At 36.9% G+C, this 12,760-nt stretch overlaps 1 protein-coding gene across 5 annotated transcripts in view; it reads left to right on the forward strand.

The window, feature by feature from the left end:
• The window catches only part of kif2a (kinesin family member 2a), a 142,560-nt gene that overhangs the window by 39,491 nt on the left and 90,309 nt on the right, over positions 1-12,760 (forward strand). For all 5 annotated transcript variants that reach the window (XM_069924484.1, XM_069924479.1, XM_069924482.1 and 2 more), the window contains exons 6-7: positions 297-392; positions 2,767-2,821. In XM_069924484.1, the coding sequence (XP_069780585.1) occupies positions 297-392; positions 2,767-2,821 (151 nt within the window). The remainder of the gene's footprint in view (positions 1-296; positions 393-2,766; positions 2,822-12,760) is intronic.

Genomic DNA, 12,760 nt, shown 5'->3' on the forward strand with positions numbered 1-12,760 from the left:
TGCAGTCTTGCAACATATTCTTAAATCTCTTCTGCTTCTTATTAACTTTACCTCAGTTGTCCAATTGTAGGGATCAAACCTGGTTAGCACAACACACAAACTTGTGATTTGTATAACTATATTCCATTTTCCCTTTTCAAATATTTTACTTAAGGGTTTCTCAATGCTTTTAATTTTGCAAATTACCATCTGAATGGTAGAAAGTTTAGAAAGTTTGTAACCCAACCATTAAATGCTCCAGTGCAGTCAAAATCTGGATATTGTAGTTTCACTTTGGTAAATTGTGTGTTTAACAGGACGTTGATTCTACAAATCCAAACTGGGAAATTATGTGCATGATCAGAGAATTTAGATCCAGTCTTGACTACCGACCACTTACAGCTGCTGATCCAGTAAGTTACAAGTTTAAGCAAGTGCTCTTTGAATGTTTTATTAAAATGACTCAAACTGAGAATCTTGCTTTGAGTTTTCTTTTATGTATATTTTGTGTTTAGAGTTATTCAGACTACATTTTAAATTGTACATTTTATAGTTGAAAGATGTTCTAGAAGCAACTTGTATTTATTATCAAATTAATTTTACACTTTGTTATTTTCAACATATTGTTTGGTACCTTTAAACTTGAAAAAATTAAGATTAAAAAAAAGGAGGCTATGGCAGTTTATGGATCTGTTACTCAATAAAATAATGACTTGTGAACTGTGGTTAAAACCATGCTCTCCAGTTTGATCCCCATAACCTTTAATTCCCTCTAAACTAGCATCCAAGGCCAGCTGCATTAGAGGATGCCAAAGATTTTAAGTCACTGGGTAGGGTTGGGATGGAATTCCTCATTATCTCAATTTAAGTGGCTGACACTTTATCCTTTTTTTTTGTAATTCTTTATTTATCGCACTATGAACCATATCAACCAATATATTGACAGATGTATCTCTTTAAATATTCACAGTGACATTTTTTCTTCTTTCCCCCCCATCCCGTCCTTCCCCCATCCCGTCCTTCCCCCTTCCCACCTGCCTCCAAAAACAGTAAATATTGGACATATAAAATACAATAAAACAATATCTTTATACAAAAGGAATACAAACAAAAACAACATATCATCTACTTATTCAATTTAAATCTGATCGTGTTTATCTTATCATTTTAGGTGGTGGTGGTCCTAGGCCTGCTCTTTCTGCCATGTTCCATATATGGTTCCCAGGTTTCCCCAATCATTATAACTTTGTCTTTTAAAATTATCAGGGGGATAGACAGGGTGAAGTCGGATTACTTGTTCCCAATGATGGGGGAGACGAGGACTAGAGGGCATAATTTAAGAATACAGGGTAGGCCCTTTAGGACGGAGATGAGAAAACATTTTTTTACCCAGAGAAGTGTGAATCTGTGGAATGCTCTGCCACAGAGGGTGGTAGAGGCAGATTCGCTGATTATGTTCAAAAGAGAGTTAGATAAGACTCTAGTGGGCAAAAGTGATCAGCCATGATCTGTAAAATGGCGGTGCTGGCTCGACGGGCCGAAGGGCCTACTCCAGCTCCTATTGTCTATTATATGTGATTTTTTTTTGCTGACACTTTATCCTGAGACCTCCTGCTGCTTCCTACCTACTGCTTCTCCACAGCAAATTTCCTCATCTAGCCTTCTTTTAAACTAAGTAGAGTTCAGCACCAATCTGCTAAGTGTTTGTTCATAAAAGATCCCTTTTGTTCCTGGGATCAATATAAAAAATCTTCTCATAATGCAGGTGTCATCTCATCAAAGATCTATATTTGGAAAAGAATTAACCTGTTTGAATTGCAAAAAAGGATATTTGAAATGTCAAGCATATGTTTCAGTTTCTACTTTAATATAAACTTGTATGAGGATATAAAAAGCCATACATATATAGTCTTAAAATGCAGCCTGCTTGATTTTAGCAGTATTGAAACTTTGCATTCATTCTGTGTAACTTCACAATTTCCAGATCTGTAGACCTAAAGTCTGAAATTAATGTGAAATGCTCCACCGCACCATCGCCACTTGCCTTGTCCAGGCATAGACAATCTTATCTGGATCCAACAGCATGGCCTCACATGATTTGTTGAAGTCATGCTCTTAGAATGGCCCTGAACACCATTTACGGTGAAGAAAACTAGTGGCTTTGGCTGTCAAAGCTGCAGTTAATCTTAAATAATAATGTTTTTCTGTGATGTTCAGAGATATTTACATACTATTCAAATACTAATAATTTTAAAAGTTTATCATTACTTTTTAAGAAAGGAAAAAAAAACCATAAAAACACGAAGTTAAAACATGAAACCATTTTTAAAATTAGTCTGTTACTTGCCTTTTGCCCTGCAAGCCCCTTTGAAATTAGTAGGATCTTGGGTCATGCCTCAAGATCTGTGAAGCTGTCTTTCCAGCATTCCCAGCAAACAGTGATGTAGGAGTTTAATTTATTAGGCCTTTCAAATCTTTTGGTAAACCTTGAATGTTCACATTTGATAGCAGATTTGTTGAAACCTGGATTTGTATTTCAGTGGTTAAATGCCATTGAATTCCAAACAATTCTACTGAAAGTGGCCAGCACAGTCACCTCCAATGTTAGGGAATATGACTATGATTGTCTTTCAATTAGCAGTATAATATTTATATTGAAGTGATTTTAATTAACCGCATTGAGGAAGTCCACAAGTTTGATTTCATAGCCTAAAAGCATGCCTAATACAACCTGTATTGTTCAATATTCTTTATTAAACTATAATGAAAACTTAATTATTCTTTTAGATTGATGAGCAAAGAATTTGTGTTTGTGTACGGAAACGCCCACTAAACAAGAAAGGTAAAGTAAATTCTAGTCTATTTTCTTTTAAGATGTAATTTCTTTATTTTTTTATTCATCTCTAACTAGTTTCTAATCATTTTCTTTAACTTAAGAGCACAGAAAGTACAGTGCTCAGAAAGATACATTACATACAATTCACACTATAAACTAAAGAACTCTTTACAATTTATGATTTTTATGCTAGTTAGTACCTTGAGTTTGTTGTCACTGGTTTGCTCTTTAGCGCTATAAACCAGAATGTGCAGTAATCTGAGGTAACTCTAACAAGACTTGAGGGCTAAAGAGTGAACTTAAGGAATCTTAATCACTGTGTTCTTCCTGTTGGATATGTCAAATACTGTCCTTTTCTCTTTTTTTTAGTGTGGTTTGGTGATGCAGCACTATAAATATTTACTTAAAATAAAACTTGCTAAAGAACTTAGTTTCAATCATAGCAAAAGCAAACATGATACTTTTGGATTTTGTGGTCTGTACTAAACTGTAACCAAAGATGATATAATTATATAAATTTTCAAGATTTTGTGTATTGGTGTGTTGTAAATTAGAGACATGTCATCAGAATGGATGACCACCAGCTACTATAGTAAATCTTTAAGTACTTTGGATTGAGCTGTGGAGAATTTAGTGGTAATGACAGCAAGTTGGGACAAGCAAAATCAAAGCTAACGGTCAAATAAAGATGATGGCCTTGAGTTTTGAAGACGAGTAACGGTAAGATAATCAGCACTCTTGTTATAATGTAGAATATCCAACATCAGGTGACAGACCTCTCAGTGAGAGAGTATTTTTGTGACAGAGACCACAACTTCCTAAGCTTTAGCATAGCTATAGACAAGGATAAAATGTGACAGAGTATATAGATAGACGGACTTGAAGGGCCGACATGGCCTGTTTCCGCGCTGTAAACGGCTATATGGCTATAAACACTGCACAATACTAGCTGTACAATTTTTTTAAGAATGCATCTCCTGTCGTGAAACTACAAAAGCAATATCCCAAGTACAATTGTTTGCCCTATTAATGCAATCCTTGCTCAAAAACCTGAAGTTAGAGTAAATAGTGAGCTAGCCGTAAATTAGAGGCACAGGATACTACAGATGCAAGGAATCTGAAGCAACAATTAATTTGCTGGTCAATCTTTTTGATGAACTGTTCCACCATTTTTTCCCACTGAATTCCTCCATCTGATTGTTTGTTGCTACTAATTACAGTTGTCTCTCGAAGTTTAATGTCCTTGCTTCTATTAAACTGGTCTCCCTGCTTCAACCAGAAATAATTATCAACTATTAATCATTGTCATTCAAATTGTTCATGATTCTCAGCATAAAGTTACTGCAGCAAAAGTTGTTTGTATCATTCTTTCAGCTTGAGTTGTGGCAATTGTTGGTGGGATTTAAATCAACAGATGTTATTGAGAGTCTTGAATGTTATTTATGATTTCTCTGTACAATAATGAATTTAAAGTACTTAATTTTTTCTTGGGAATTAAGTATCAGATTAGTGTATCTCTTTTTGTAATGTTCGAATTCTTTGTGCAATATCATAGACTTGTGCATAATACTAAAGTTTTGGTTTAACATTGGCAAATTACACAATTTGTTATTTCCTTTTTTTGGCTATGCAAGCCCATCGAACTGTCAAAATTTTGTCTTCCTGGATATCCTTTGGACTGAAGATGACTTAACTTTTCTCAAGTTTTGTGGGATCTGAAGGAACAGGCAACTGTTCTATTGATGGGCCAGGTGGTGGCAGACATAATAGGTAGATAGTTAATGAAGTGGTTTCCTTCTCAAGTAGGGTCTCTGATCCAAATGATTGACCATGAGATTCTCAATTCTGATAAGAATGCTCCTTCTCTACATCATACTTTTATGGGACAAAGATTCTCAGAAGTCAATGGGAATTTTGTATTTCTTTGAGCACATCCTTGCATTTCTTCCTCTGCCCTCTTAATATCTTCCAGTGACCAAGCTTGGAGAAGATTAAAATAAAGAAGAAAGCTTTATAATCCAATCTATCTGACCCTGTCTTTTATGGTAGTCATATACAATGAATCAGTTTTGCTTGTCTTTGGCTCAAGTTCATTTGATTTTTCCCTTTGAATGGTTTCTAGTGTATTCCATACTCTAGCATCTCTTTTCACACAAAGTTTCCTAATTTTCGTGAAACAAGTCTGTGATAGTAGTTAATACACAAATGTACTAGAGAAACTCAGCAGGGCCCACAGTATCCGTAGGAGGCAAGGATATATCAGCAACATTATCTTGACAAACGGGTCAGGTGTGAAACGTTGGTTATATATCATTGCCTCATATGGACACTATGGGACCTGCTGAGTTTCTCCAGCGCTTGTATGTATCTCCTAATTTTCATTTTCTTTTTGCCTGTTATATGTTAATCAACATATTAGTTCTATACCTTTTGGAATGAACTGCGTGTAATGAACAGCAATAGGCAATGAAACAGATAGTGTTTAATTTTAAAACACTAATTTTATTTCTAACTTTTAAATTATAGTCTTAACTTTTAAACTATCCTTAGCATTAAATCTATCCTCAACTAGTAGGTTTTCTAGTGTGTGTGTGTGTGTGTGTGTGTGTGTGTGTGTGTGTGTGTGAGATGTGAGATATACCCAGGCTGAAATCTAGAAAGTTGCTTCTTTTAAATTCAGTGTTGAAGCATTGAACTGATAGGAAGACTGGAGTTGTGGGTGCTACAGACTCGTGAACTCTTCTTGCATTGCCTTTGAAGAAATATCCATCCATTTAGGTGTGGTCATAACAGTCCTGGTCCTTTTGTAGGCAAGACTCGAACTGGATGGCCTCCACGAAGCTTCCAAGACCCTGGCACCAGTCTCTCCAAGTAACTTCACTGCTAGTCACACTTAAAATGAAGCACTCTCTCCAAGTGACTTCCACTGTTAGACACAATCAAAATAAAGCAAAAAGACCCTCCTGGCACAGGTCAATCCACCGAAAAGGTGCGATCATTCACAGAGCATCCTTTCTCTGAATTGCACAGAATGGCTGGCCACAAGAGCTGCTTCAAAAAGCTGCTTTCTCTTCATCAGTCAGAGTGGTTCTCCCTTGCAAAATCACAATGTCTTTGCAAATGTATCGAATTCTGGAACAGACTGACAAATCTTCCCTTAGTTCTTTCAATGTATTGAATTATTTCTGGGCTGTGACTTATGCTTTTGTTAAGTGTTAACTGTGACCATTCAGTCCCTCCTGTCTATACTATCCCTATGATAATCCCATTTTACTAAAACGGGAGCTCGTAATAGAATAAAGACTGAAAATTTGATATCCCTGTCAAATCTTAAGTACTTACTGTATCAGTAAGATACAGACTTATGACCAGTAAGACTATGACCAAGAAGACACTAAAGGTATTCTCCAATTGGAAACTATGCATGTACCAGGAGGTTGACTCACTGTTGAAGGGCAGGTTAATGGCACTTAAGTCAGGAAACCTGGCTTTCCCTAAGAAATCCATGTACAAATTCTGCAAGGCTATCAATGAAGCCATACCAAGTTCAAATCCCAGGAACATCATGGACAAATGATAACATTTGACAGGGTATGCATGCTATTATGGAGTTCAAAGGAAACTTTAACAGCACTTATTCAGTAGTACAAACATCCCTGGTGAGTTAAACAAATTCTACTCTAGCTTTGAACAGCAAATCAGCTGGAAAGTGACAACTATATCAATTACCACAAGCTGAAATCAGGCCGACCTTCCGTGGGTAAACCCGTAGAAAGCGACTGACCCAGATGGAGTCCCAGAATGTGTTATGAGATCTTGTGCAGATCAACTGATGAATGTATTCAATGAAATGTGTAATTTCTTCCTACATGCCACAGTCCCCACTTGCTTCCAGAAGGCCACTATCATACTAGTATCAAAGGAAAGCCTAAATATCCACTGACTAGTGGCTTTGACATCCACAATAAAGGAAGGAAGCTTTGAGAGCTGGTCATGGCTTAAATTAAGTCTTGCCTGCTAGCTAGCCTTTTTTTTAAAAAATATTTTATTTTTTGTTTTTCATCAATAAACAAGGAAATAACATCACTGACTGTTACAGAATATATCAGTATCTTCCAGCTACCTACATACATGCTGTATTTCTCCCCCTCCCAAAAAAACAAGGGAAAGAAAGAAAAAATGAGAAAAAATGAGAGGGTGGATGTGGTGTCGGCACTTTCAGTAAGTGTGCATAGAGACTGTGGAACCACCCTCTTATATAATTACTTTCATTAAACCATTCTATTGGTAGATCTTTGTAAGTTTTTTTTAAATCGGGGTGTGGCTACAGCAGTGCTCCCATGTACTTCAGATATGGCTGTCATATTTTAACAAAGGTGCTGTGCCGATTTCTAAGATTATACGTAATTTTTTCCATGGGAATGCAGCTATGCATCTCGGTAATCCACTTACTGATAAGAAGAGGGGAGTCAGACTTCCAGGTCATTGCTATGCATTTTTTTGCTATGAACAAAGAAATAAATGTGAATTGAATTTGGTTAATTTGTAGCTTATGTCCATTAGGTTACCCAGCAGATACAACGCTGGATCTGGCAGAAAGTGTACCTTCGTTATTCTAGTTGGTATGTCGGCCAAATCCTGCCAGAATGGGGCCACCTTTGTGCGGGACAATGTTGCATGAACGAATATTCCCTGCTCCACTCCACACCTGAAGCATGTCTCCGGCACCTCTGGTTTTGCCTTGTGAATCTTTTGTGGTATGAGATAAAGCTGGTGCAGAAAGTTGTATTGAACCAGTCTGTATCTAGAATTAATAACTGTTGGCACACTCTCTTTACACCAATCCAACCAACATCTCTTGTAAATTGTAATGCCGAGGTCTGACTCACATTGTTCTCTTGATCTGTGTAGTCCCTGCTTGGGGCTTTCACCCTGGAGTACCGAGTACATTCTTGATCTAAGTTTGGGTGAGTTTCCCAGTTGAAGCAACCCTTCAACCTCACTAGGTGTAGGCGGGGTCATTGTAGGGCCCCACCTATCCCTTAGAAATTATCTTAATTGGAGGAAACAATAAAAGGTCCCATAAGACAAATCATCTTTATCCTTTAGCTACTCAAAGGACATAAGCTGTCTCCCCTTGTAGCAGTCCTCAATATATCAGATCCACTGCCGATGCCAAATCTCCAGGATTTTTTTGCCCATGTTCATGGGCATCAATTCATTATGAGTTAGTGGTACCTTTGGCGATATTTCCACTTTCTCTCCAATACACTCATTGATCTCATGCCAGATTTTAATCAGATGTTTCAGTATGGGGTTATCTTTTTTTTTGCTATTAATTTGGCATCCCATTTGAATATGAAATCCTTCACAGTCCTCTCCCCCTTTCCATATAATCCCATTTGCACCCAAGTGGGTGGTTCCTCCTCCTCAAGAAGGATGCGAGGAACCTCGACTAAGCTGCTAGATAATATTTCTTAAAATCAGGCAACCTTCGACACCCCCCCCCACCAAGATGCCGTCCTATGTAAGTTTTTTAAAGGCTATTCTGGGTATTTTCTCATTTCAGATAATAATTCAGCACCTTATAAAAGGATTGTGGCAATGGAATTTGCAAAGACTGGAAAAGATATTGGAGCCCCATCTTCATCTTTATGCAGTTAACCCATAGATTCTCAAAATGGGGCATATGCCCCACTGGTGGGGCATTGGAATATTTCAGTGGGACATAGGAATATTTTGGGAAATAATTAAAAAGTTTGGAAAAAATAAATTTGTTATGTTGGAGTGAAAAATGTAACTTGGCAACACTGTCGGTACAACACAATTGTGGTAACTTCCAAGTAAAATCACTTTGTTCTTTTTATTTTCATTATGTGTTTTGCTCTTCCGATGTTTCTCTTGTTTTTCCGCTGTTTCTCTTATTTCAATTATTGTTATCCATGGTTAACATTATAATTATACTTTTTCTGACTAGTCTTATTATTATCCATACCAAATTATCTCATTGGGGACGAAAATTCCAAATTATTTCAACAATCATGTCTCCGTACATACCCCTTTACTTTTTTAGTTTAGTAGTGAGTGTGACCTGTATCTGTATGTGTCTTTGTGCATTAGCATATTATTGGGGGGGTATGGGTGGACACCAGCCTAAGGGGGATGCAAAAATCGAAAAAAAGGGACCCCCAGAAAGTAAAGCACGAGGCTAGCACAGTTTTAATGCACCTCTGCAAGGAAAAAATGTCAGAAATCATGCTAGTTTTTTTTTCATGTTTTTTTTAGTGTACTTTGATTTAATCATTACTTTTATTACATTTTTCAATTCTAAAACATAATAAAATATTGATTAATCTGTTTTGGGTAGCTTGCGCTGTTGTATAAATCTGTTTCAGGGAGCTCGCGCTGTTGTATATTCAAAATGAGCATATCAAGCAAGCAAAAGGTTCATCAATATTCAGTGGAGTTCTTGAAGTTTGGGTTTCTACCTACTGTACACGATAAATGTGCACCTTTTTGCCAATTATGCCAACAGACTTTGACAAATGAATCAATTGAAGCTCATTTGAGGGTAAAACATCCTAACCATGTCAATTTGAAATTGTAATATTTTAAATCACTGAAAGGAAAGTTTGAAAATAGATCAAAAATCACTTCATTATTTGCTGTGCAAACTACAGCCCTGAATCGTACCCTTGAAGCTAGCATTGAAATTTCTCTGCTAACAGCAAATCATGGGAAGCAAAAGACTGGGGAGGAACTGATTAAACCCACAATATCATTGTTTCTCAAAACAGTTTTGCAAAATGAAGACAAAGATGTCCGAGCAATGCCATTGAGTAATAGTACTGCCTGCAACAGAATAGATGACCTGGGCCAAGATGTTGAAAAACAGCTTATTGAGAAGTTGAAAGCACAAACGTTCTCAATACAACTGGATGAATTTACCATATGGGACAGTGAGGCTCTGTTATTGGCATGCATGAGATATATTGATCAGGAAGAGTTTCAAGAAGTGATGTTTTGTGAATCTTTAGAAACAACACCATTATCGACACTAGGCTCAAAAATATTTGGGATGAAAATGAAATACCAAAGGAAACATCCTGCAGATGGTGCACCTGCTATGATGGGAAAAAATACAGGATGTTTAAAATTAATGAGGGATGAAAATCCAAACATGTTGGTTGTGCATTGTGTTATCCATAGAGAAAACTTAGTTGCCAGAAAAGTTTCCCCTGTTCTACACAAGATACTGCATTCTGTGATCGTGTATCAATGCCAACAAAGCTAATGCCAAATGTGAATGGCTGTTTAAGGCAGCAGTTTTGTGTCGATAAAAATGCAGAACACGTGAGATTATTGCTTCACACTGAAGTAAGGTGATTGTCAAAGGGAAACTACTTCAAAAGATTTATGGAACTGTTTGGTCTTCTCAGCAAGTTTTTGAAGGACAAACATGAAATGACGCTCTTGCTAACAACAGATGGTTATTTCACAGACATTTTTGAGAAACTAAGTATATTGAACAAGCAACTCCATGTAGCAAATATGATGCTCATTGATGCAAAAACAAAGATATTTGGATTCATGACACTTCTAGAATTATGCTTAAGGAATATTTGTGCAAGAAATTTCAGTCAATTTGATTGGTTGCATAAGTGTGAGGTAACTAATGCTGCTACAAACATTATTGTTGACCATTTGAAAATGTTGGTGTCCGACTTCAATGACAGATTTTGTGATTTAAAGGCAATGGATTTTTCCCTTTTGGTTAACTCAGCCATTGCTGGTGGACTTACCTGAAGTTCCAGTGCAATACCTGAGTTGCAACATGATGAATCTGTGAAAACTCTGACCAAAGTGAAAGGAACCATGATGTGGCTGTCTAACAAGATCAAAAAGAAATACCCAAACTCGACTACTTTAGCAAGGGAACTATTGATACATTTTCCATCGTCTTATTTAGTAGAATGTGGCTTAAGTGCTGTTATGATTTACTACATGCTAAGAAAAACCAATTGGAAATGACAAAATGTGGAGACTTAAGGTTGAAACTAACAAAATTAGTCCCTCAAATCAAAAAAATCTGCAGCCAGTGTCATGGGCAAGGTTTCCACTGAAGTAACGACAATTGTTGAATGTGCGTTTGAGGTGGTTGACATATTGAAGTAGTAGTTGATATGAAATATGTGTCCCAGTGTATCCTGACCGTAATTGTATTGAAATAGACTTGCAGTAAATGATTTAATTAAAATTTCTTTTGAATAGATAACTTTTTTACACTAATGATGGGGCATATGTTTTTTTGAAAAATTAAAGTGGGACCTAGGGCAAAAAAGGTTGAGAAACATTGATTTAACTCTTCCCATTAAGGTGATGGGCAGATCCCTCCATCTCATTAAGTCTCCTTCAATCTTCTCCAGCATAGTGGGTAGTTGAGTTTGTATATATTTTCCAGGTTACTATCAATCACAAATCCTAGGTCTTTCATAGCTCCTGTATGCCAACTGGAATTGCTGTTTCTTTGATATTCTTCGTGGTCATATTTATTTAGTGGCATGATATTGTTTTTTTCTATATTGGCTTTAAAGCCCAATATTGTACCATAATCCTCCTTTATGATAAGCAACTTTAGCAATGATCCGAGTGGGTCAGTCAGGTACAACAACACATCATCTGCCATTAGATTTATCTTGTGCTCGTTCTGACCCATTTTGAATCCCTTTTTTAATGGATCTTTTCTGATGGCCTCTGCCAATGTTTCAATTCCTAAGATGGAGACAGAGGGCAGCCCTGCCTGCTGGACCTTCTGAGGGCGAATGTTGGTGATATTTGTCCAATCGTTCTGACTTTTGCTCGTGGTTTGTCATGCAGTGTTTTTATCCAATTAACAAACGTCTGACCCAACTTTTCCAAAACTTTAATCAAAAAAGACCATTCTAGCCGATCAAAGGCCTTTTCTGCATTGTAAAACTATTAAACTTGGATCATGTTTTGCCTGTGCCAGATGTATAATGTTATATAGTCTGCTCAAGTTGTTAGCAGAGGGCCTCTTCCCCTACTAGCCAGCCTTAACTCACTTTACTGCCTATTGATCAAAGAGATCCACAGGAGATGACATCTCTTGTGTGCTCCTTTTGGCCCTGGAACACAACACCAAGGGCACCTAAGGTAGACAATTGCTAAGCTTTCAATCAACTCAAGCAAACTCATCCCAAGCTTAAGGGTCTAAACCTCAGCACATCCCCTTCTGCAATTGGATTCTTGATGTCCTCACTAGCAACCCACAATCATTTAAGATAATAACAAAAACAACTCAATCTCACTGAACACCATGAGTATTCAGTTCATACTTACACTCATGATTATACTGCTAAATACCATTCCATTTCCATCTTCAGGATGGAAGGGTTTGTATGTAATGTTGGATAGATAATCTGCTTTTTTTTTTTTTGCAGAGTATTTTGTGACACTGGAACTTAAACTTCAACTTTGTTTTCTGTTAACTCATATGGTGTCACTATGTTAATAGGTTTGTATTTTCTTGCAGCTGATGTCAGATTTTTGCTAAAACTCAGATGTGCTATTCTATACAACATTGCAGGTGTGAAAACCTGACAATTCTTTAACTTTCCAGTGACATTTCAGATTTATTGTCAGAGACCAAACATGGTTTCACATACAACTCTGAGATTCTTTTTCCTGCAGGCAAGGCAGAATTACCACTTATTGGTGGAGCAAAAAGGCTACATTGCGTATACATGTAAACAAATAAAGAACTGTAAACAGATATTGAATGTAAACAAACTGTACAATACAGAGAGAATTTTAAAAAATCAATTAACTCCACAAGTAAGAGTCCTTAAATGAGTCTCTGATTGAGTGTTGTATAAGAGTGTGATGGTGGAGGGGTAGCTGCAGCTCCTGAACTGGTGCAAGTCT

Source organism: Narcine bancroftii, chromosome 3 (genome assembly GCF_036971445.1).
Source record: "Narcine bancroftii isolate sNarBan1 chromosome 3, sNarBan1.hap1, whole genome shotgun sequence".
Classification (NCBI taxonomy): Eukaryota; Metazoa; Chordata; class Chondrichthyes; order Torpediniformes; family Narcinidae; genus Narcine; species Narcine bancroftii.